Source organism: Opisthorchis viverrini, assembly GCF_000715545.1.
Source record: "Opisthorchis viverrini unplaced genomic scaffold opera_v5_534, whole genome shotgun sequence".
In the NCBI taxonomy this organism is placed as follows: domain Eukaryota; kingdom Metazoa; phylum Platyhelminthes; class Trematoda; order Opisthorchiida; family Opisthorchiidae; genus Opisthorchis; species Opisthorchis viverrini.
In genome coordinates this window covers 56,241-83,274 of record NW_008752197.1, presented here as the reverse complement: position 1 = coordinate 83,274, position 27,034 = coordinate 56,241, and the positions used below count along the sequence as shown (strand labels likewise).

Below are 27,034 nucleotides of genomic sequence, written 5' to 3'. Positions count from 1 at the left end.
AACCTGACAATGAAGGAATATAGAAAACTCTCAAAAGAAAATCGCACAAACTGGAGTCACTCCGTTGCACTCCTTGTCACAAAATGACCCATTGGACAATACCAGAATATAATATATTCTGCAGCTACTTATTGAAAATTAAAGGCAAATTTGGCAGGAGCCTATTACGAACTTTCGCAAAATAACAAAACTAGTCCTTTTATTTGACGCTAGCCCAATCAAATGTAAACACAAATCTGAGCACACTGCTGACAAAAGTAGGAATGTTAGTTGATGTGTGCCATTCCAATCAACAAAACAAAACTTTTGGTATTGAACTGACAATCAAATCATAGATTTGCTACGTGATTTTCCGACATTTTTTCAGAATTCAAGAGTAATATTGACAGCTGTGTCACAGAAAATAGCGAAAATATTGCAATAGGCTCAACAACAAAAGACACTTAGAATAGCTAGAAATTTGCCATTTTTTGGTACAGTTGATTTTTTAACCTTGTTACGCACCTTTTGTGAGAATATAGTGATATCAGCTGTTCAAAGATTATAGCAAGGAAATTTTCAGGTGCATTTTGGATGCAAAGTTAGGCACACTCAGCCCAGAATGTCGGTAGCTGTTGTGTCACAGTGGTATGCTCCGAGGGTGCAAACAATCTGGTATACACTACAAGACTCAAGAACAAGAACATCAATATGTTTTGTCAAACAGTACATTAAGGCACTGTACTTTCGGGAAAATACTTTTCTCAGAGGTCGTTTTATTCAAAAATGCATCACACTTTAGTCGTTACTGAAGGTGCCAATCAAGTTACAGATCAGATAAACATCACTGGTGTTCGAGGCTTTGGACAATTCCTACGCCCTTGTTGGTGAAAATTTATTTTCCAGAGAAAATCTAAAATCTCAAGGAGGAAGTTTTCAGGTGGTCCGCTTTGTTCAGTGTTGTATAGTTTGTTTACAATAGAGTGGATATTCGGTGTTTTTGATTTATTTGTCCCTAAGCATTGTCTTTAATGATGATACTTAATAACGTATTTTTTGTTTGATCCAATTGTGGTAGTTTTGGCAATCTGATTTAATTAGTCTGATGACAATTTATGTTGTTTTACGACAGAATTTTCCAACCTTTTTCAGCAGCAATAGTGCCTTTTTGTTCCCACATTATTTTCACTTGTTGTTTTTTTCATTTTCTGTTTGGTGAATCCACATTTATCTTGGCTGGTCTGGTCAGACTGTTTCATGCGTTCAGTTTTTGGTTCAGTTAGTTTTATCTATTAGATTTGTCTTGGGTATCTTCACGTTGTCCAGCTTTGTGGTTTGGTTATTTCAGTCGATAGCTGGGCACATAGATAGATAGTTAAATAGAGGGTAGACAGACCAAGCTTACGTAACTTAATATTCTCTCAGCGCCTATCTGCCTTAGTATGCTACGTATGACTTTGAGCACACCATTGCCTCTTACTTGCTTGTCTCGATTTTTGCATCTAACTTAGCTCATCACATCGGTTTTCACCATAACCGGCGTGCCTTCTTTACTTTGGCAGTGTATTCAGGATATGCTTGTGGCGTTCATGGTTATTCTGATTTTGTGCTGTCCTAACGAGTAGACATTTGTTGTCGGGCATTTACTGGGAGTCTCCAAGTGAAATTTCTCGAGGAAAATTTCCAAGGGGGTAAAAATACATTTCTTTACCTTTTAATCCCTCTGAAATACACTTTGTCGCAATCCGACTGAATTTTTTAACACGTATTTTGTGATTGTTTTTTTGCTTAGATAATGGACTAGTTGGATATTGTAGAACTTGACACTCGTATCCCATTTGACAGCAGGGTCCCGTAAAATTCCCAGCATTATTGTTCGCAAGCGTCTTTATTATGATAAATAAATAGAGGTGATAGTTCTGTTTGCATATCGTTAAACTTGTTCTAGTTTGTTTTTCATGTTTAAGAGCTCTCGAGTTCTTGGTACCAGTTGTTAAAGGGGTGAAGATTTTATTATGTTAATTTAAGTATTCCACGCTACTCTTGGGTCAAAGAAACGTTGAAATCCGCGTGATAAATTTCTAACAGAGTTTTTGTACTAAGTAAAATCACCACATTTAGATACTGTCCTAATACTGATCCAAGGATCAATGTTCTCAACGACTTTAACTCCGTGGTAAGTTTATTGAGGAAATATTTCCTTCTCTGTACGTTTTTTCATGAACACGTCAACAGTTTGTGATTTGTTGTACTTGCTTTCAGTTTACTATTCCTAAAAGTCTTGATAATCGGGTTTTGTTATCGGTTTTCTTGCTTGCGGTGGAATTTTTAATGGTTGTTTTATTGCTGGCCCAATTGTTTTATTTCGGGATTTGTGTTTCATCGGATATGCTAAATCTCGTTCGATTTAGTTTATTTCAGTTTATTTCGATTTTTAAGTGGTAGTGCTCATCGATTTTCATGAGTCTACCCACCTCTTTCTCGTTGTTATGCCTAGTCTCAGTGTTTTTAAATATGCTTGACGATTATTGCGCAAGTATGTTAATTGTCAATCCACATGTCAGTCAGCTGACTCAACCTAATCAGTTACTGGGTCGTCGTCTCAGCAGCTGAGCTAATCAATCACGTCGCTCATGTGTGGACGCGTTCGCCTGTTCAGACGTGATAATTCAGGTGCGTCCAGCGTCGCTCATGGGGGACGCGGTCGCCTGTTCAGACGTGATAATTCAGGTGCGTCCAGCAGTGTTGGTGTATCGTTGACAGGCTGGCCTCAAATATCAGTTCTGTAGTTGAAGATACGTGCTATTTAGGGGCCTTTATAAGAGCGAAACTCGAATCAAGTGCTCTCCCTTATGGTAAGGAATCACACAACAAACTACGTCAAGATATGGGGGACAGTTTAGACAAGAGTGCCGTAAAATTGACGTGAACGTAAAATGTTTTTACTAGACGTGGTGGAAGCAGTTTATCTGTTTTCGTCAGCAGGCGGAAGTCACTTATTAAGGAATTGCTTTCAGTGTCCACTTCCTGAAGCTGATGTCGAATTATTTATTCATCTCTATTCTTTACTAGTGGTTGAACCTGTCATCAAGCCTAACAACTATTTTGCATATAATTCGTCACTGGCTAAATAAATAAGGTGAGAGCGCGGTTGGTTGTGTATCTGTATCAGAAAAATTGGGCGGCGTAGATTTTGTGGCCAGTAGTTGTTCTACCCCAATGTGTACTCGAAAGTCACAACCCTTTTGTGAAGCTGAGAAAAAGCTCGACAGTCAGCTTTGTTTTGCCCTCAACTTACGGAGGGCCGCTGTGATGCAGGAGTGAAGATAGTTAATTCGCTTTGGATTTTTTGCTGAGTTGGACCTAGATATTTAATTATTTTTGTAATTATTGGGCACGAAATATTCATTTGATATGAATAGTATTAGACCATATTGTGCCGACTAAACTTGTCACGGTGGCATGTCTCAATCTGAAACTGTGCAGAATCAGCAAGAGTTATCCAAATAGTAGACTAGCAAAATGGATTACGCTTCGATGACAAATTTCTTATTAATAATATTGTGGATAGTAGTCAAGCTAACTCAGGATAACATAGGAAAGTTCTTCAGTCTGCAGTAAAGTGTGTATTACTACATCTATGGAGGCATCAAATAAGAACGGTGCACTGATAAGGAAAATTAAATTGAAATTGAACAAAAGCAGCCGCAGATATTTGTCACTAAACCCACTGATCATTTGTACGACGGGGAGAGTGTACAAAACAACCCGAATACCAGACTAGCAGGGTATCACAGAACTACGAGTAGTCAAAGATCTGGTGGACTTATTTTTGCACTTGAAGTATAGCTTCAGTTATGCGGCTGTCGGAATAATAGGAAACTTTGGGCTAATTCCGAACTTTTTGCAAGATATTCTTGGAATCCTCATCCTATCTGCATGCATGTCGTAGTTACTAAGCGTGGGAAGTTGTCTTTTAAAGAGTTCTCAGGATAGGACAGAAAAACAATACGAAGGGTGAGGCGTAAAGCATTAAATAACAAATCTTTGATTACTACCCAAAAAGCGGTACCATAATAAGCAGGACGAACCAAAGAAAGTACTCACAAGGTTGCAGAAGACTATTAAAAAGCCGGCAACCGGTTTTGCTCTTCTTGGAGCTCAACAAGTAGGCGCAGTCCCTGAGTCTTTGTCAACCTTAGGTTCTACCTGAACAGAAAGACCCACTCGAGTCTCGTCTGAAAACCAATTTGAATTGCAAATGAATTTACTTATCGAAGGACTAAAAAAAGCTCAGTTAACAAGGTCACCCAGTATATTCAACCACTTCCTCGTAAAAGAAACAGTTTGATTTTACATTTTTCAGTCTTTCAGTTATACAGGCCACGAAAGCGTCATATCTCAACTATTCATCTAGGAACCCTCCTTGAAGAATGTATGTTGAGAAGTCCCAAACTGACGACCTTATGAGTCTTCGCCTTCAAGTTTCTAACATTTGAACTAATCGTCTACTTGTGCAGTTTTTGAAGGTCTTGCAGTGCATTATGTTACCTTTTAATTCGCTTCTTTCCGAAGTGGGACTGTATTGTGCAGCATATTTGCCAGTCTTATTTAAAGTAAGGTGTATCCACAAAAAAGCTCTCATCGTATTATGTCGCTTTTTGGTATACTTGATTACTGCTTGCTAAGCACATCTAAAGTCAACCACCCCTGGCCTTAGCATGTCCAAACTTTTTCCATCTTTTCACCTGCAAGATTTCCATCCATATTCCAACCCAAAGACCTCTTGATATCATCCCATTAACCCTATTTCTGATCCCCTTTTTTCCATTTATACTGGATTGTTTCCACCTTGTGTTTAATCTTCTGCTGCGACTGTCTTTATCAATCAAGCCAACCAGGATTTGTGAATCAGCCTTGCCTCCTCGTGCTAAAATCAGTTGTCTTGTGTTGGTCCTGGCTGAATTCTCTGCTACTTAAATGACATCGACTGTCGCCAGCAACTGAAAGTCAATTACAAAGTTGCGACGCCTGCCTTGTTTTTACTCGAAATATCGAGTGAACAGGATTCCCTGGCCGAATACTTGACTCGCTTTGAAATACTGCTTGTTGTATCGGAAACACCTATGGAATATTCGTGAAAAATCATCAAACAAACTATCCCATCACGGCTTCGCGTATGCGGCGATTCCAGGGCTACTGCAATAGGTTGTGCAAGTGCTGGCATCGTTTACATAACCAGGCGAAACGGTTCCTGTTGGGCTGGGTATCCTCTGAGAGATTTTTTCCTGCAACTTCTGTGAAGTGAGCTCACAAACGGAAATTAGGTTGTTATCTTTTTATCGCATTTTCCCACGCCCTAACCAAATGTTGCTTTTAAACTAACAAAGTTGCCTTCTGAAAAAGGAAGGCGAGAGAAGTAGTAGTGAAGAGTGAGGAAATGCCCGAAAACCATTTGGAATAAACCTAATTCTTGGGGCCAATTTTTCGCGGACCACCTTTGAGGATGGGATCCGGATGGATCTGCCCTGCACATTGTTGAATAAGCTTCGTGACATGGTCGCTACTCGAGGCCAGTGGCTTTCTTGTTTCCAGTTTCTACCCCAAGTGTCTGAATGAGTTTCTCAGATGTAGGCACTTCGGAATGGTTTCTGTAGCCTCGCACCAAGTGCCTTCCCCATACACTTTTATTATTTTCCACTAAGACATCTGGGTAATTTATGCTTTTACGACTTTTAGGGAAGACTAATAATTGTGCTGTGAAAATTTATTGAGCGTGAAAATTTTACGTACCGTTGGTTCTGCGAAGACAAACGCTTACGTCACCAAGGGTCGTTTAGCTGCCGATCGTTATTCGAACAATTTTTGCAACCTTGCGGTGCAACAAAATGGGACTATGAACCGATGAATTTTCCGGAACGCCAAACTCGTTTTTAGGCATGCGGTGGGGCATATCCCAAACTTAGATTGAATATTCACTACTGAATCCAGTTGTTTTGTATTTATCTAGTCCACATTTATTTTTATTAAGATTGGTGGATTTTGCTGGCCTGTAATAATGTCCGTCGAACAAGTACTGATTGGTTTGCCAAATGACTGTATGAAGGCAACAGTAATGAGGGTTTGCTCGGATAACACGCTGAAGGACAAGTTGGAAAGATTTGAGGACACGGTTGGCCAAAACAGCTACCCAATCTACCTTGTTCCAAAGAACATGTGATTCGTTAAACGGACTAAAATTAGCATCTTGCTAATTGTTAAATGTGACATTGTAGCCGAAATGATACTGCGAAGACTCAAAACTATTGTCAAAACTGGCGAATTTACGGTAATATTTCGCCGTTGTTTGTTCTGAGGATGAAAAAATTGCGATTTGTTCTGGTCTACATCCAGTTTTTGTGTATTCATTCTGGTTCAGAGTACCATACGGTTGTCCGATAGAATCCGTGGTATCCGTTTAATTTGAAAAATTAAGACGAATAGTTCCAATCCAGCTACTATGCTTCTAATTGCGAGATTCCTTCCACCAAGTTCTCTTTTGGCAAATCACGCGGAATTAACGTGAAATTGATCGCTTGTTTTTGCTGTTGCAATATGCATGCGACTATATCTCATAGCGCAGAGATCCAACATTCTAGTTCACCAATCCTCTATGGCTAAATTGTCTTGTATCATTACTCCACTTCGCCGTAACAACACCAAAACAATTGTTTTATTGGTCTTTTGGCGTGGAATGCCCCCTTTGGTCACTAAGGAGTTGATTTCTAATCTTGTGCTTCTTTCCCTGATAACGCTATCAGTACTAATGAGAACTATATACTGAATGTTCTCACTCGGATGTACATAGCCACTCGTCTTCTCCACCGAAAAGTTATCTCATACATCTTAGCGCCAAATATATGGCGAGCCAACACTAAAAAAAACTGAAAAANACTCGTCTTCTCCACCGAAAAGTTATCTCATACATCTTAGCGCCAAATATATGGCGAGCCAACACTAAAAAAACCGGAATAAAAATGAGACAGCAGCCTACGTTTTTCCAAAATCGACCCGGTTTTATTCATTGAAATGTGCACAAAATTACGAAGAGTGCTCATTATTGCCTTGATGCGATTGTTGTTTTTGACAATCTGCGTTCTAGCAAAGCTGAAATTGTGACAATATACATTGTGAAAAAATATATTTGTACATCTAGATGCAAATATCTGGAACAGACGAGTTTCAGTTAATCACGATTCATTGTATCAAGTGAAGCTGCCACATGGTAATTTTCCAAAATTCACAAGTCCAAAGTTACACCGATGTCCTCTAAACCGACACGTACAAGAAAATAGGCCGAGCAGAATGGAGAACCAATCATTAATATAAAATATAAGGCACACCAATGGGATGTACGACTTGGATGAATCTTCCGTTAATGAGTAATGTTTCCGGTTTTGGGATTCCACTGCACTACAACCAAACTGTTTTAGTTTTTGTTATTATTTGTAGAATTTATTAATTTCCACATTTAGTAAAGATTTCATGCGGTTCCTAAACACAATTTCACCTATTTTGGGATTTACCAACGTGTCAAAATTTACTTTATGGTCATCAGTTCAAAAACCCCTTTTGCAATATACTATCTGCAGCCATGAACCAGGGTTAGTGTAATAGGCGGTTCAAAATGCATTCCTTTATATGTTTATTCAGCGACTCAAACAACTTGATAATAAATACCTTAACAAATTTTGATCAATTCAAAGAGTAGAGCGGTGGGTCAACAGTCTGTATTAACTCATTTGTTTTGTGTAAGCATGGTTGCATTCGGTATCAACGCGGAGTTTCGGTGTCTGAAGTCCGGTATTCCAGATCTCGCGGCCTCAAAATATCGAGGTCCTGGTTGATTATTTCGGTATCCCGGAGGATGGTACCACATTGAAGTAAGAGTTATTGTTTGCTAAAAAATATCATAACAAAACAATAGTAACGTAAGAATTTCGCATTGTCTCACATGACGGCTTTATATGAAGCACACAGCATGTTTTCTACCGGTCGCCCATGACACTGTTTTTTAGTCCGAAATTCAGCTAACAAGAATATGTACGCGTTTTTGAGTTTGCGCGGACGAGCGCATTCCATTGTCTAGCATCGACGCCTGGTCATTCACAACACTTTATCTAACTGATTTAAATGGTGAACTACTTGTTATTTTATGATTAACCATTAACTCATTCACACCAGCATCTCACGACAGTTACATTGTTCTTACTAACAGATATCAGACATTCATGCTTCAATCTTGAGCCTGAATTCCTACCGGAAGTTTAGAATGGAATGGGAGGACATTTTTTACGCATTTTTGCAATGCGCCGAATCCACTTTCTAGCGCACCTGTGCTAGGCAGATTTATGGAGCCAGCATCGCTGTAACTGTTACCAAACGTCTGTATGCTAAGCTCCACAATGACGGAAGATTTAAAATGGAATGGGAGGACATTTTCTACGCATTTTCGCAATGCGCCGAATCCACTTTCTAGCGCGCCTGTGCTAGGCAGGTTTATGAAGCAAGCATCGCTGTAACTGCTACCAAACGTCTGTATGCTAAGCTCCACAACAGAAAACAGCACAATGTTATGAAGTGCAAATTTCGTGAAACCCAGGCTACCCTTCTTTTTTTTAGAATATTATGGATATTCAACACATTAACAAAGTTTGACTTGATAACTAGATAAATAACCGGTCCGACTACTTAGTGAAACAAGTGGGTTTTTTGTTGCAATGCGGCTGAGGCAATACTATAACAACACTATAACAATACTATAACTTACAAACACTCTGAATTGAAATACCAACTCTCACCTTGTTCATTCAGAAATGGTAATGAAAAACTGCATTCTGTCGTATCACTCTGGTTGTCTTATGTCTGCAAAAACCCAGGACATACACTGCCCCTTTGCAGAGACTGATGTCTAACTTTGATGTAACGGCTACTCAATTTGTCGTATGGTGTCGTAGCTAACCAAGACAATTCAAAATCCAAAATGACTAGCACTTACCTCCCTTAAAACTTTGAAATATCTAAACGCGAACTTAAATATTTCCTCCTCCCCCATATTTCCCACATTTTTCCACTCAAAAAGACTTCGAACTTGCATCGAAGTCTATGGCAGTATCCAATTGGTTTACTAATCATTTTAGCACTCTATGGATTCTCTATAGTTTACTCAGAGGAAAAATAACAATTTTGCGCTGGTGATACTCGACCTAGAAAACGACGGAGCATGTTAAAAACGCTTCTCTTGTTTTTAGGTTAATCATTACAGTTTTCACCGAAAGAATATTACCTTATTGTTACCTAGTCATTTCTGCATGGATTTCTTCATGGTATCCAGGCAATTCAGAATGATACTTGTTATGAAGATAGATATATACTGGTCACACAAAAATCGGTCTATAACTGATTTTGATAGCCCGATTCTTAGCTGACTGATAACATCATTCTAAATGCCAATTTAAAGACGAGAATGCATTTACTCTTCACGTTTATTTGTGTTAATTTCGAGTGCGAACAAGGACATAATACCAGAACTGTTTCCTCAAGAGATTTAACAACATATCATGAGTCCGTTTCAGACCAATTATTCCATGATAACCAACAATCCAAGCCAAATTATTCGATCCGCATAATTTATTGAGTGTAGGCGAATCGTTCAGGGGCTATCTGTAAAAATCATCTCAAAACAATGAAGTCGCTTTCAGTTAGGTGGTACCAACCCCCACGAGAAAGCCTCGTTTTAGCCAATAAAGGTGACTTATTGCTCAAACCTTGTAACCAGTTTGTAGATATATTTGAGATGATAGCTCAGAGGAAGCACCGCTCTCAATCACTGGTTTATGCAAACCACTGCAATTTTTCATGAAGCTGCCACGAACATTTGATTCCCTGCGGTTTATAATGACTGATTTCCTTTTGAAATATCCAAAGTATCGTAGGACATCATTTTTGGTTAGTTCCTGCGCGGAAGTTTTACATATCGGACAATTTTAGCGTAATTCCCTGCTCTGGCGATCGACATAAAAAGATTCGCCAACCGTACCTTGGTTTAGAAAAAGAAACACCCTTACACTTCGTAAGGCCTTTGGATTTCCTGAAATAATAAAGTACCTAATATCCGCTTACCACTTGTTTTCAATCAAAGTTGCCCTCTTTTGTCTATCAAGCCTCTATTTACATGATCTATGAATGCCATAAATGAGCGGACTGACACATGGGCCCTCTCATCTTTTATTATCAACTTAAAGGTACTATGGGCAGGATGTTTGGTGATGAATTTTTGACAAGGTTGAAAGTAATCATCCAAACAAAGTTATTAGGCGCACAAATTTTCTCGTCTAAGTTTGGATGACGTTACTATTCTAGTATTATTCTATTTTCAACTTGTTATCCTTATAAAGTATTTTCGCAACCCTTCCCTGCCATCCGAATCCCATTCACAAGGGACGCACAGTTTGTCTTATTTTGTCGATGTCGATCTAACCAGGTTACTAAAAGTCTCGCTAAAATGACCACCAAATCAAACTAGAAGGATATGCTCAGACGGTATACTGAAAGCTTAAGAGACATACATCCCCCAGGGTTAGGAGTTGGGATTTTTCAGACAGATTCATGATGAGAAATATGGCTCCAAGGTCCAATAAATCATATCTAGGGAGTGGTATTGCATTGAAATATTAGTAGTTTGGGTGAGTTCATTGTTTGTTGGTCAAGTCTGTTGTCAGTCTTTTGATTTGTTCGCCGAGCTTGGCAATCGGCTTGCGCAGTTGGTTGCGCAAGTTGGGTTTGGCAAGTAAATACCTCCGCATCTCTCAAACCGCATTGCCATCACAGTCACTGCAACCGTCACGAATCAGATGACTGTTTAGAGCAAGTTGTTCGTGGATGTTACCTTCATTTCAAACGAGTTGAAAAGCCCCGATCAAAATCACTTGCTCAGCACTTCCTGTTACAAATGTTTTGTACGAGCTTTGGGCCTGCACTGGCCACGCTGTCGAACTCGCATGCTCAGCTGAACTTTAGACCAGTCTGTTCATTTAACTGAGGGTCTCTGTCGACTGATTTGTAATCCACGTTTTTAAGCGCCTACCCCATAATAAGTGCACCTTTCGCCCATGACCACTGATTTTGCAGTTCTAAATGTGTGAAGCTGGGACGATAAGAAATTTTTATTTGGCACTTTTTTGCTCAATTAGGATGATAATCCAAGCGTGCTACCGTTTGGGAGACCGATTCGCAGAAGTGATCTCCTACGTGAGTAAAAATATCAGTGAAGTAAGTTTCTAGGTATAAAATAGGGATTACCTCTAAAAAGTGGAACACCAGGCTATTTGCAAAAACATGTGCATTCATATTGAAACCATCCATGTAGTAAGAGCGTAACACTGTGAAATCCACGAGAAAAACGTTTCTACTTGGATGGGAATTCTAGCCGTTGGAGGAAACAGCATCCAGACGGCAGTTAAGGAACCAAGTGATTCAAGAAATGGAACTTCTCTTTCGCTTCCGAAGGCTTTCCTCCAAACTCCAGATTTTTCCGAATTCAGATAACAAGCGCGGGTCTCCGGGGTGTTTCAGAGGAACGAAGGTACCCGATGAGGCGTTTGGACGCCAAGCTGCTCCTTTACTTACCGTGTGGATCAAAACCACCGTCTGATTATTTTGACCGTTTGATCCAATGCCGAATGTAGAGCAAAGTGTGGGAACACTCAACCCGAGAGTGCACTTCCTTATCGTTAGTAACTCAAACGCAAGACTAGATGCAAACAACTGTCAAAAACAATATCAAAATTTAGTGTATTTAAAGGGCAACGACTAAACGCTGCTCCACAAACCTCATGAAGAGGCTGTGGTCGTTCCCACGAGTACAGTTGAATACGTTAGACAGATGAACAAAATTCCTTCAGAGGATCCAAATCTCAAGAGTTGGGTACTTGAGCTGGATAGAAAAACACCTTACTGAGAGTGCTGTGCTTAAATTTTTGCTCCAGTTAAACCAGGTTTCTTGGACGCTGATAAATTTACTCACATCCATCCTATTGGCACTGGTGAAATCGTCAATATCTTTGAATCGGACCCAAAAGCACTTGCACTACTCATTATCTGTAACTTGCATTCAGTGTAAAGGGTGAAGTATGCCGGTGCAAAGATGCTGTCGCAATGGCATTCCCACTCTATTTCTTACTTTTATGTTTCTTCAGGAGTTAGCTCAAAACGGTTAATTAGATCCGTTAATCCAACGACCGTATTGTCTCTAAGAAGGAGGAAGATAGCGCTAATTCCATCTCTTCGTTAAAATCCTTCCAGATGGTTTATTCTAGTGTTCATCTACCCTGAAACACGAATACAATAGCTAACTACTCATCGTCAATGTTGACAGAACGGAAGTGCGCATAACAATGTATAAAAAAGTGAATATGGAAAACATATCCGCTTCACTACGTTCGTCTCGCTGAGACAGAAACGAAATCTAATTAGATGTCTGAATGAGAGAGCTAAATTTTTCGTTCCAACAAATCCCTGCGTTTCCTATAAATGGGTATCTGCAGCTATTTATTGTACATCCATGCCGTCTGCGAAAATAAAACCCAAGAAATGCTCCGCGGCAAAGAATCAACCGGATAACAGTTTTTCCTTTAAAGACGCTTTGATTGCTGCGTTATTACCAGAGGGCTTGTAATATATATAGGCTGGTCCAACATATAAAGATCGCGTTTAATTTTTACCCATTGTCATGATGTTCCACTTGAAAGACGGGTACGAAAGTCTGCCACAAGCTAGTGCGTATACTCACCTGTTAGCCTTAGCTGTCCAGTAGAATGCCGGAACACAACATCAGTTAGCTGGAGCGTGAAACAACGACTATAGACGCAAGGATGACCATTCTATAAAGTACAAAAACTGTAGAATTATTTGGTTGGCATATTTAATGTAACCAAGGTTGGCTAATATCAGGCTGATATCGGCTAAAGTTCGTTTAAGCAACCTACAATTCTGTATTTTAAAGGATTTGGTATCATCTTCGAAATTCTATTCTATTTAGCTACACTGTTCACTGCAAAAGATGGTTTCTTTCAAATTAAATTTATTCAAAGTCGAATAGGTGAACATGCTTTACGAAAATCCGAGCTATGATATTGCTTTTACGCAAGACATGAGATTGCAGTAAATTGTGTGACAGCTCTTTAACAACCCCTGTGCAGCAAATTCAGCTAAAAAATATCACAAAAGAAAGATCCAACTTCAGTTGAGTTTAAAGACGAGTATATTTTGCAAATTTCATACCATTTGGGATCCAGTTGAACGTAAGCGTGGCAAGACCACCGGACTGTGTTTACTTGAAAAGCGCCAAATAAGGCAAAAACGGCTAAAGATAAGTCGGTAACCTAAAGACTAGTATGTTCAGTCAAAACTATGTAATGTAGAATCTCAACTATCATCCTAAATGAAATAGGAGGCGCCATTTGTGTGGCATTTTTTGGTCAAGGAACATCAAAAACGTGTGTCAGCTGGGTATTTTTTAATCCTCCATAAAAAATTAGTATATTTTACGAATAAGCTGAAGTAGCTTCCAAAGAAGCCAGACTAAGGACTTGAATGTCGTCACTCAACTATCTTTCAGTATAAACGCCTAAACCTTACGCAGCTTTGTAAAGCCTCAATAACACTCTTGCTCCTCTCTTGATATACCACTCACAGCAAGTACAATCGCTCACAGGTGATTAAATTTCAATTCGCTCAAGGCAGCAATTCTGCGTTCATGATCCTCTAGGAGGTGGGCAGCTAACCAAAGAGTCCGGTTTGGTTTATTACGTATGAGTTTTTCCACAGGGGGTGCCGATGGACTTTACATGGCATATAATTATTGCCATCTGGCCCGACTCATATTGTTATTGTTAAATGCGGTCATGATAGGTGATGATGGTGCAAGCGGATTCGCGCACACATTCAGATTGGAATCACTGTGGTTCGGAACGTTGTACGCACGCGTACAATTAAGCTGATATTATAAATAAGTTTTCGAGTGCGCTTATTCAACAGAATAAAATTTTCTATTCCTTAATGTCGATGTACATCAATTTATTGATGATATGTCTGAATGCTGAACTCTTCTTTCGGCGGATACCAGCAGTGGACACTTTTCAGCGTCTGACTATTGGCGAACTAGAGATGTGCAGGGTGTGCGGCTTTCTCTTGTGAGTCCAGAGTATTCCAAGAGCCCCAAATGTCGAACCGGAGAGAAAATGCATTTTTATTGCCCAACTGTTATCATATTTATGATTGAGTTTAGAATGGAACTCATTGGTGATCATCTATCCTTTTACAGAAAATCTCGAGCCCTGCTCAATCACACCCCATTATCTTAAATCTTTCACTCTTCAAGGCTTTTATGGTTTACTGTAGCTATCTACCACTCCGAGCGGCTTCAGTTTTCCTCCTACTTATTAAATTTTCTCTGATGTTCTTCCTGGTTGTATAGATTGAACTATAATGACAAATGTTGTCGAGTTCTGTTTGTTTGCACAAAAAAATTGGAACACGAATTGAGGGTTACTGATTGGTTGAATAAGTAATTCAAGTACACTTCATCATCCTGAAGAGTCTGCCTTCTCGGACTGCTCTGTGGTGGCAAGAAGAAAGCAAATGAGGTGATGTGATGGGACCGTAGAAGCGGCCGTCTCAGTTTGGCGACAAAATATTTCCACCCTGCTTATAAGACGGCAAAGGTTACAAATATCAAGTGAGTGAATCGTCTACCAAGTCAGGTGTGACTTAAACGAGGAACTCTGAGGGTTTTCACTGATGTGTTTAGATGATACTCAAATCAAAACCTTACCTTCTGATTTGTATCTAAGCTATTTTCAAGCCGTTACTTATGAAGCCTAAAGTTGATTGGTGGCGAAATTTTCGATTGAATTTCACACAAAAGATGGCAGACCTATCTACCATACGGCCTGGTTTTTGGTCAGGAAGACAAATACGTATATATTTACTCTTTGATTCAATCAACCCACTTTTGTATGTGACCGCTTGTGAGGGCAAAAATCAGGCTATGCAAACACGCGTTTCAACTAGATACAGACCGGCTGTGTCCAAGGGCAACTAGTTGAGGCTTCATTGGGAGAAATGCGAACAAATGACCTTGTACAACAACAGTAAAACGATGACACTGATAAGCCGCGTGCACAAACTAATCAGTGATGAGAATGTTACTATTACTATTGATGGTGATGGTGATGATGATGGTAATGCATTTCGAATACTGTTGCTTACCTCATAGTTTTGCGCATGTCCATTATTAAAGAATAACACCATAGGTATTGCTCTTTGTACAACCGTTTTTAAGCAGTATATTATATGTAACGTTAATTCAGGTAAGTATAATTGTCAAATCTGTGTATTGAATATGCATGAAGAAGACAGCTGTGATTTAGTCTAAAGATCACTCCCAGTTCGCAATGAGAAGCCAAACTGTCAAAATTTCTGCTGGAGTTTTTTCTTCTTCATGCAACTCTTAGCCACTTAGCCGCCTTTATAATAATACGGTGTTGGTGTGATTGAACACGACCTCTGATGCTCCAAAGTTCAGACGTTCAGATGATTCTTATGATCCAGAAATGTAGGACGGAAAATATCTAAGTAATAATAATCTACCTAAGCCAACCCATAGGCTGTAGTTAGAAGAACATCTGCTGACTGACTTTGTTATTCGTGATGTGGCAAATCCCATTTTTCCAACTCGTGGAATGATTACTTCGTTTGACTAAATAACTAAATTCTTGCCATCTCATTGATTGTAAAATATATTCATTGCCAAATCATAATTTTTTTCTACTGTCATCTTTTGCAGAGTAGTGATATGATCAAAGTTCATCACTCCAATACCAATCAAACTGCCATCCTCCTGAAGTTGAACAGACCAGTGTTTCATCGGGCGTGGTTGCTGTATCCACTACTATTTTAGCTATTGAGTAGCTATAAAATTATGATTTCACGTACACCACTAAGCACACACTACGCTTCCTCTTAGAAAATCAGTAGATCATTTGATGTTAGGCAGACCTGGTGTAGCCACCCAGTCTCCAGTTGTACTACTATTTATTTGCAAGTAATGAAAAGTTTCACGGAGGTTATGGAGACTGACGCAGGCTTTTGTAACGACAAATTCGTTTAAGTGAAAACATGCTGTTCTAAAAGGTTGAGCACACCGATGATAATAGAACTATTATCATTTTCAGGAGTGCTGTCATTACCTCAGACTAGTTTGCACGGTTTCGAAAGCTTTTCTCCTGGAATGTAAGGATTAACATTCCAAGTTTTTCTTAATGTGAGAACCCTGGAAATAAAGCCGAACAGACCATTCCCAACCGGTTCTAAAGACCGTCGCCAACAGAACTCACTGAAATATAATTCACCAATTTACTTTAAGATAATGTCCCTTGAAAATAAGTCTCAGTTGATTAGGAATCCTGGCAAGTTGTCCATCAGAATACTTCACATTCCAAACACACAGCGCATTTCCCTGTGATTTGTCAAAAACCTATACCGGAGAATTACATTTTCACACACAGATTGCTTTTTAGGAAGCTTAGTCCTATTGCAATACTATAATATCAGCGCAGTGAACGCAAAAATAACGAAAATCGCCATGACTGGCAACTTCTGTCTGAAAAAGACTACATGAACACAAGGACTACATCTCGATTTCTTTATGTCAGCTACCTAAATGCGGTCAAACGTGTTATAAAAATACTCTCTTTGTGACTGAAACTGAATATTTGGTCGTGTAGTATTACCCACAAAAACTTTGCAATCCACAATCCGTGCAATCAGCTGGACAAATCTGTTGAACGTTCCCTAATATTTTGCCTATAACTCGCTAGGATAAGCTGGCATTGAAAGTAGCCTGACAATTACTTTCCATATCACACCAGTGCCACAGAGTACCGAAGTTTCTATCTAAGGCCTGATCTCTAAAATAGACTGATGACGATCGTCGAAAGACATTCGGATATTGACAACTCCGTTCAAAATTAGCGAACTTGGGTCTTTCCACTTGTATACGAACACACATTACAGTCAGTTCGCTGACCCAGTCAGGCGTAAATGTTTGTGAACAGTGCATCACTTGATGAATATCTTGTAAAGAGCAGAAATTTTCCTTCTGTGTGATTGCCCGCAATTTTGAGATGGCTATTCAGGTTACTTACTGACGTCCGTAGTTGTACATGGTGGTTTATCACACCTATAACCGCCATTTAGCTCCAAAAAAGCACTTTCTTCGTGTTAAATGAGACTGATTGATACTGTTGAGGTTCTGGTTACAAGAGTGATCATAGGTAATGCAAAGAATCCAGGTTTAAAAGTGGTTCCATATTGTAAACTATTTAAAGATAAAATACAGATCACTTTAAAGTTAGCATGTGCTCTGTCATGAATATTTATCCCGAGGCTGTTTTCTCTTTGTCACTTAGAAGACTTGGCAGTGCCCCTTTCTGAGGTGAACATAGATTGTGGTAGTTCCTAATGGAAGTCAGAAGCCTGGAGTGTGGAATGTTCTACCAAATTGCTAGTATTATCATGTCAGCTGTTTCTATTTCCTTTCACTGACGTCATCGTGGATAACGCAAACCGGCTGCACGTTTTACCCCATACCTTTCAGTTCATTCAACAATCGCCTAATGGATCTGTAAAGAGAATCGTAGTCTTATAAGCCTTTTAAGTGTCTGGCCATTCGAGACATTAGTTCTGACAGCTATGCTATGAACACAGATTTTAGATGGAGTAAAGCACCATCGACCATGTCAAACGGCGCTCGGAATGTTCAAACCGGTCAGCATGTCTGCTGGATTGTTTCTGCTTTGACGAACAGTCAACTAGCAACCGGCTTTTTGTTGCTACAAATTTATAACGGCAGGGTTTGTTCCATTAGCTTCACCCTATGGAACAGCTTTGCATGTGGATGGGGTGTGAATGTGTGGTGCTACATAAGTGGCTCCAAAAATAAATTTAACGTTTACAGCAACTGGTAACAATCACGATGATCTGGCTCGTGACTGCCTACTAGCTCCGAGAACAACTTTCTGAACTGGTACCATAATTAAACATCATCATTTAGGCCCGCGCTGCGATGGTAAAATAGCTGTAAACACAATATAATTTTGATGATAGTTGGGCAAGTGATGAAAAGCTACAGAGCGTGCGATTTCCCACGTTAACCTTTGCTTCATGCTAATTCATCCCAGGTCGAAATAGACTGACTCTCCGTTCACACAACATTCTTGACAAAACAGGTCTTGGTGGGTTATCTAATCTTGGACAACCGACTTCATTGGACTTAGCCCATCCGGACAAACGTAGTTTTTCTCTGCCAGGTAGAAACCTTGTGCGCAGTAGCAATTTGGTTTTAATTATGATAGAATAAGACAAGGTTATAAGTATCGAGCAGAATACTGGTAACTGAGTCTGTATAAGTAGTTGTTGTGCTGGTCGCCCAGCTGGGTAGTTGGATTTCCAAACTTGCAGCACCAGCCCAAGTAAAATAATCAGAACTTGGTGAGTTGGTAGTGCTTTTAGTGTTTCGGTGTACCTAAATCGGTAATCCTTTAAGGATGGTGTGCATCGGTCGCTGGAAACGCGTTCCGAGTTCTCTTTCTAACCGATGATGAAAAGCACAATTACCACTGCGCGAGCTCTAGGAATGGGCTAAACACTCCGGGTTACTTAAGTGCCTATGGCCGAGAATCATCCATTAATTATGGCCATCCTAATGTCTAAAGATAGTGTTCTGAACAGATTACGTCGAAAATGTACACCTCAGATAGTTGTTCTAGGAAACGTGCGTTTTGGAACAATAGGCCATCTATTTGAAACACGCGAATCTGCCGTTTCTTGCAACCCGCAACCATAAATGTCACTACGTCCTCATGTATGTCCATATACTCACCTTGGACGCAGATCGAAAGGCTGGGAGCTTGAACACCCTAGCAAAGTGCATCAAGATCATCAAGTAATTAGTGTAGCATCGGGCTGTGTATTGTTACCAACGCTTCCGTATGTGCACTTCAGTTTATTTGGACAAATTTGGCCAGGCAAAACTGGAGAACGATTCAAATTTCTGGCAAACCCCTGAATGACAAAATTAGGTTGAAATGTTCAGCAAGACCAATGGAGTTAAACGGGTGAAGCATTTTGGGGGTGAGCTCACCCACAACTGCAGACATTGCTCGTGTGCGGGATCGTGAGATCAACATCCTTCGGTATGGTGGGTTGAATCGTACTCCAATCCGATGATATCACTGCGCCACTTGGCCAAGAAACGGTGGGTTTCGGAGTAGAAATTATCCGCATTATATACTGCTTGGTGCCCGCAAGTCTGCAACATACCTTTATGTGTAATCCGTTCAACAACGTACACAGTAGAATTTGATGGCATAAGGTTTAAATAATGGCGTAGTCGCCCAGGAAGAACTGCCTTCGATAGATCGGCATGTAATCGACTCGTTCGCGGTGACAACGATGAATTTTGCTCAGTTGCATTGAGGTCCAGAAGTCGCTTCGGTGTCAGTACTCTGGCAGTACTCGAGTAAAGACTATAAGCGTAATGGTCTCCACTCTGGTTTCATTAAGTCAGATTGTATGTGGTTTAAATTCGTTTGATTAATGCTTTTCTCGGGGTGCCGAGACGATTGTTCATCTAGGTGTTTTGTCCGATAAGCACTTATAACCTAGATATGATACTACTGGAAGTTTTTTGTTAAAGATTTGGACAGCTTGCACATCACCACACTGGTGTAACTTGCCAGCTGGGCGCAGGGAAGGCACCAGCTTGCACTAGAAGTCTTCAGTTGGCCAAGTTTATTTCATTTATGTTGAGTGGTGTAAGTGTTAGAAAGGCTAACCCGAAATAATCGACAACAATCACTGCAGGCCAATTAGGTGTTCGAAGTTGTGCCAAAATTTTTGTGAAGTTGGGCTTCCAAGCCATATTTCGAGCACTTGTTGCAGTCCACACATCTAGGCCATTGGCCGCTCCCATCTATTGGTCGGAAATAGCTAGAGGCCATTTTGTTCATTGTCAAAAGTAACTAGCAAGTAACTAACAAATCAAACAGGTTGGTCAGCTCTCTTCTAAATCCTTGGTCCCCAAAGCTTCCCGGGAAAGCGAAACGGAGACCCTGGATGTCTGTGAAAAGTGGTAGATGCATCTTCTCCATCAAGACCCCTCGAGTTGACTGTGCTGACGAAACCCCATTTAAGAGAAAAGTTGGCTCCTCGGTCATCACTTGTTGAACTTGTTTACCCCTACCTGGACGATAAGGTTCGTCCAAACCAACTGTAGTGAGTAAACCAGGATGCTCCTAGCAAGTATAACTATCACACTAGAGTTCTCTTCACTCCCGTTCTAACCAGATTCGATATACAGATCGAAGACGTGACCCAAGAATGCTAGGCAGAGCTCCGCGCGAGAATCACATCTTTGCAATCAGTCAGGAGTCACAATGAACACCAACTATTTTGGTTTTCCTTGACCTCAGGAGTGCCTTCTATTCTGCCGACAAGATAGTTCTTCTTAACATGTTAGCAAAACAGTGTAAGCACCAACGGTTCGTGAATGTTAAGCACTGTTTTTATTCATTTAATTGAGAGCTCTCGTGAGCACATAATGGTGCTCTAAAGGCTTTCCCGAAAGCAAATGTTTGCGACAGGAATGGTTACATGCTTCATTATTATTCAAATTATTCACCGGTGAAGTAGAAGCGAACTATGTAAGGTCTCTAAGTCCTCGGTACCCGAGGTGAAACCTTCACAATCTGGAATATAAGATATTGTTCTCGTTTTCAAAGAGCACGGAGCTCAAGCACTACTTGGATAGTGTCCAGAGCCATCCGGTCCGATTGAATACGCCTTGCGCCCACAAAGTTTAAAGTTGTACTGTTGGTCTACGGTTGCAGTTGAAGTAGACTGTGCCCCATTCAAATAAGGTATACAGTGCTGCAAATTAATTTGACTGGGCCATATGTTACCCATGCCAAGTTATCACCTGCTGAGAGGATCGCTGTTTTCTGCGCATTATTGGGAATAGCAGAAAGCTAGAATCGAACAGAATGTGGCATAGCTGAGGGAAACGATGGACGTTACCAAAGATTTTGGTGCTCTTGGGGCTGTTTACCTTCAAGATCGGGATCCACATGATTCTCACTACTTGTCTAGTGACACATATCGAAATGACGGCTAACCGACGTTTGTTTTACTTCATTCCTAGGCCCTTCTCATCTCCACTTCTTTATTCTTCACTTTACGGGCATGTATGTTACTTAGATGGAAATGAAACACCAGTCTTCTATTATGGTTCTGCATCAATGGTGGAAACGATGATAGATATCTAGTCTCTCCTCAAACTAACTAATTGGTACATGAAGGGATGAGGAGGTACGCCTTCAAAACCTTCTCCAATATGTTATTTTATAAATTTAATGTACTGAATCCCAGGTTACTGACGAGTTCAAGGTTCTAGTTCAACATCAGTCTTGCCCCGAGCACATTTTCATTATTGAGCAGCATATATCAACATATGGAAATATACAATCCACATAAACACTCCAAAATAAGCTCATAGTGAACTATTCATTTTGTGGAAAAGAATCCCTCCTGAAAACCTCGTATATGTGTACGTCTTCCAGAAAAAAAAGCCGTCATCACCTCGGCAATCCCGGAATAAAGATTCCTGAGGGAAGTCTCATTCCTGAAACGTTTTTAAGACATGAGTAAGGAGCCATATTTGACTTCAACAACCACCATAAAGTAATTCAGCTGATTTGCTGCAAATAAGCACACAAGAATGACAGCTGAACTTAGAGAGGTTATGAATATTTCGGTATCCGAAATCTCCAAAGACTATCATAACTTTTTAACATCACTGATAAGTTTGATGAAGGTGGAGGTGCCCGCCAACAACAACTTATTGTGCAGACAGGTATCCTTTTCAACACGTGAACAGCTTGGTTTGTTGGAGTCCTGATGATCAGGTTTATTAGTGAAACTCAAAGAATGACAAAGGCGGCAGCTGCCTAATTTGTTAACTGACTAAGTGAATAGCACTACAAGTGGTGATGCATTTAGATATTTGAAATTGTTTTCCAATTAATACATTGGACTGCCTCAATACAGCACAGTAGGTTAAGAAATGTTATGAACGGGAGTTTCAGCAGACTTTGGATGAACCTTCTGTCAACACCATCTACCGAGATTTTATCCGAAAGTTCGTTTGTTGATATCTGTTTGGTAACTGACATTTCACGTTTTTTTATAAAAAGGACCAACCTCCTCTACGAAACAAATAGCCTTTTGTCGCAAGTGGTAAATTTATTCAGCAGACACTCTGAGCGCTGTGAATGATAACTTCGTTTAAATCACGATGAATATCACAAAGTTTATTTCTCTAAGGTAAATGTGGTTGGCTGAAGTGGATTAATGGGAGTGTGCTGCAATATAAACGGCAGTGGTTTGAATGAAAAAATCTATGGTATCGCTCAAGTTGATAAAGATTTGAATTAAAAAACCTATTGCATATAGTACTGCACCAATAATGCCCTACAAATCTCGGGCATACATTTTTCTTGAGAAATCTAGTGAATCTTCTGCAATCCTTGAGCTTTGTTCGATCTAAACATACATGGTGAGCTTTTCATTTCTCAAAATCTGGTCAACAGAAATTTGTGCATGACAAACGGAGTTGACCGATCAAAAACATCTCGCGTAACGGGACACGTTATCCTTCATCAACCAGTGTATGTGGTGCACATTTCTCTTTCTGACTTTGCGTTTTGCGAGTTGAGGGTCGAACGACAAGGTAACTAAAGTCACTGGTTCTGCGAACCATCCGCCGAATTGCTGAAGCCAAAGCAAATCCTCCCATCAAAATTGTAGGAGCCAATCGTCGTCATAAAGAGTTGTCAAGAGTTATGTGGAATACATATGGAAGCCCGTTTTGTAGCAAACACACTCACAATGTTATGCCAAAACTTACACTCGACTATTCCACATGAGCGTCTGCTCAAAATGGATGCTCTGAGAGAAACATCAAAATACGTTCGTTTATGTTTTATTGAGATATGTGTTATATTACATTCCGATTGCTCATGTCTCAGAGTGAACGGCTTCATTGGTAAGGACTAACCTCACAACTACTTGACCTAACAATATAAGTTATTTCCAACGGCTAATTCAGATGTGGCGCATTTTGGGACACGGATTTAACGAAGGTAAGGAAGTTCTTGTGAACTTATTTTGATGAGCTTACGCATTTAAATGCCCTTAGAGAACTCCTGTATCATTATAAAAATCAGATACAGACCAACAGCTCATTGACTTGGTCAATATATTCCAAACACACAACAGCATCCCTTGTACTCATTTATGTACCAGTTGCAAGCATCTTGTAATTTTGAACAACGATATGCTTATTTCATTAGTTACGTCAAGTGGAAGCATTCATGTCGCAAGAGGTAGAACAGACAGCAGACTATATCGAAGACATCTGTAATGCATTTTTGAATTGTTTTAATCTGTTCTTCATTACCCATCAGATATGCAAATCACATGACCTTGCACGACACCAACTAAGACAAACTAGTTTTCGCACTTGTACACAACGGACAGCATGGAATGGCCATTTAAACCATGTATATGTATAATTATTGCATCTCTTACAACAAGAGTTTCGGGTTCCATTTTGGTGGCGTGGTGCCTGAATTACAGATCACCAGATGGGACTCCAACCAGATGACAGATCACAGTATGTCAAATGCTTGGACGCTATTACACATTCAGTCGCCTAATAATTGCTCTCTTCCTTCACTTTAGATTATCCGCTGGGTCTTGTGGAGAGATTAACACTACTAAGCACACTAGCACAAAGAAATATACCCTGGAAGTTTGTCACTACAACTCGCGTTCCTAATTATCCGGTCGTGTGGGAACCACTCGAATTTTCTCAGAATTCGTGAGATACCCCAATACCAACTTTTTATCACTTGTGTTAGTGTTTGTGTTTTAGTGGAAAACGTTATTTAGTGCACAGCAGAGAACGGTAAATTTGGGCATCAGAACGACATCTCGAGCAATTGTGTGGCCACCATATTCTGTGATCTAACTGTTGCTAGTCTTCATAAGTTACTTCAGATGAACTATCAGAAGCAAACAACATTTTCGGTCTACGTTTTGCACCCACAGTTCAGTGTTTGCTTCAAAATTCCTCTGCTACTTTTTGAATCCTGAATTTGAGGGGCCGGATGGCTTAGGTCGATTTTGCTTCACAAAAACATTTTGGTGGGGAGAGTATTGCATGCAGGTCAACAATAACTAATGTCCTAATTTATAGTTGCGGAAATTTACCTCCCCTATTTGAAGGCCTCAAGAATGTCTGAGGATTCAACTACCAGTTCATCCGGAGGAAAATTGAAAAGGACGAGCCATGATACCGCTACCCGAAGCAAAAGCGACTATGGTCATACTTAATGCCGGGGGTTTTCAAACCTTGCCGTTTGGGGTTTATATCACCATCCCCATAAGTGTTTGGGAACTCATCTCTGTGGCGGCCACCCTATCACTTTCTGCCGGAGTGCCTAGTAAAAGTTCGTTGGCCATTAAACGCTGGCTTTTACGATGCAATTATCATTTATTTTTGAAGAGCATGGTCACAAACATAAGAAGTGAATGCAAGCGATGAATGCGAAAGAGTAACAGGAGAATATGGGAGAAAAGAGAGAAACGTCTCATTCGAAATCATGCCAAGGACAGTGCCAGTCTGATGAGGTGAATCCCAAAGTATGTAAAGATTTTGGTATGGGAACAGGCGTCTAAAGACTAACAACCAAAGAAAGGACAAACAATGGTGAATGCTCTTCAAGGCGCAGTATGCGCTAGCACAGTCAAGACTCGCACATCAGGCACAAAGTGACCGTCATACTGGGTCTGGGGTGAGATTAAATGGCAAAAATGTACCTTCAGCTCCATGTGCCACGCATAAAAGTGTCATAAGTACGCAGGGAGCCCACAATGGCAAGCAAACACAAGTCACTGACTGCGACCTTAGGAAGTCCCAGTCCAATAACAGCCTTAGCGGATTGAGGAAAGCAGATCCCTCGAATAGAGATGATCATCGGTTGGTGAACCAAAAAGTCGATATCACAACCGATGGCATGTAGGGCTGAGATTATGGCGAGGGAATGTTCATCAGCACCATACTTCTGCTTCTTCTCATTCCACACTATCTCTCCACGCCCATCCGAGACTATGCTAACGTCTATTACGGTTGCACGGCGATCTCGAACAGCGATTAGGTCAGGTTTGATGAACGACGTAGAAGTAGGGGTTCTCAACTCCTCGAAGACGGTGTACCCCAGTCGACGGAGACGTTTTGCAAGTTCCCTTGCAACCCGATTATGACGAGCACACCTGGCATCATGCGTAATCCAGCAGGATTGCAAAATATGCACCAAACTCTCCGGTTGGCCACAGTTTCCACGACATAAGATCGTCTGGCCACCATGACCATGCCGAGCGCTTCTAACTCTCGTCCTAAGCAGGTTGCATCGGAGCTGGATACCCCGGATAAATATCCGTGGAAACACTCGTTCTGGGAATACGAGCCATCGATTCGAGAGAGGCGAAGTGACCAACTCTCGTAAACCGCGACCGTCAGCGCTGTTGTGCAGACTTTCACCCCAAGCAGCCACCAGCTCCTCCTTGGTGTTTACGCATGCTCCATGGACTCGGATCGGAAGGCTGAGATCCCGAACAATTTTGCCGAATGCGGAATCGTTGACCACATTGCGTAGTACTCGGCACTGAGTAGAGAGGAGCTTTTCCATACGCGTTTTCCGCTGCATCGGGATTGTTGCACTCAGACTTGGGATACCAAGTCCCCCATGTTGTTTACCGGCGTGGATGTAGCTGATTGGGGTGTCCTTCGGTAGACGTAGCCAGCCACGAATATATTGCCTGATGTAGTTGTCCAATCTTTTTAGTGTGTTCCTGTGGACTTGGCCGAGCACGAGCGAATATGTCAGCCTTGGTATCAGGTAGTTCCTCGTGATATCCATTCTTTGATGCGGCTTCAACGGGGCACGCGTCACTTCTTCGAGCAGTTTGAGCAGGTGCTGTCGGTGGTTGAAGACCCCTTTCCCCTTGGAGGTGAAGGGAATGCCCAAATATGTTACAGTGTCTGTCGGACCCAGAGGAGTGATTAGTTCCTCGGCAAAGCGAAATGGTTCGACTGAGACTGCTGTTGCCCGATGTTTCCTGTCCCCACAAATAACCATCACTTTAGTCTTTCGGGCGTTTATTTTCATGCCAGCTCTTCCCAACTCGACCGCAGCAGCTTCAAGCTTCTCTTTAAGGCGTGCCTGACTTTCTGCACACACGACCCAGTCGTCAGCGAAAGCAAAACCATCTACTAAGGTGTCATGGAACTGGTATCCCAGTTGCGGCATCGACAATCCAAGAACCTCATCCATTGCCATAATGAATAATAATGGGGAGAGTGGATCTCCTTGCCTCACACCTCTGTGGCAGTGAACCTCGGAACTGGGGAAAACTGCTACAGCATTCTCATAGGACTGTGCGATGTATCGAACTAGAGGTGACGGAGCTCCAAACGCCTTGGCAGATCTGACGATTGTGTCATGCGAAACCGAATCGAACGCTTTCGAGATATCGACAAACGCCAAGCTGAGGTTAGAAGCAGTCGCTGAAGAGTGACGAAGCAGGGCATGCAACAGCGATGTGGCTTCCAAACAGCCGTCTCGATGCAGAAATGCAAACTGAAGAGAGGGCAGTTGCAATCTACGACTCCAGCGATCAGCAAGCACCTTATGGAAGCAACGGACAAGAATGGATGACACGGAGATCGGTCTCAGTTGATCAGGTGAAGTCGGATGTGGGACCTTCGGAACTAGCGTAATACGGGCTCTACACAGATGTGGGGGACAACCCCCAGATAACAAAAATAAGTTGA

At 40.9% G+C, this 27,034-nt stretch overlaps 1 protein-coding gene across 1 annotated transcript in view; it reads left to right on the top strand.

Moving 5' to 3' along the window:
• T265_11622 (hypothetical protein) overlaps positions 1–26,267 on the top strand; it is a gene marked incomplete at both ends in the record, with an annotated part of 115,457 nt that extends 89,190 nt beyond the window's left edge. Inside the window, 4 exons of the mRNA XM_009178324.1 lie at positions 6,011–6,195; positions 11,211–11,289; positions 15,866–15,937; positions 26,046–26,267. Coding sequence (XP_009176588.1) covers positions 6,011–6,195; positions 11,211–11,289; positions 15,866–15,937; positions 26,046–26,267 — 558 coding nt within the window. The remainder of the gene's footprint in view (positions 1–6,010; positions 6,196–11,210; positions 11,290–15,865; positions 15,938–26,045) is intronic.
• Positions 26,268–27,034: the final 767 nt, after the last annotated feature.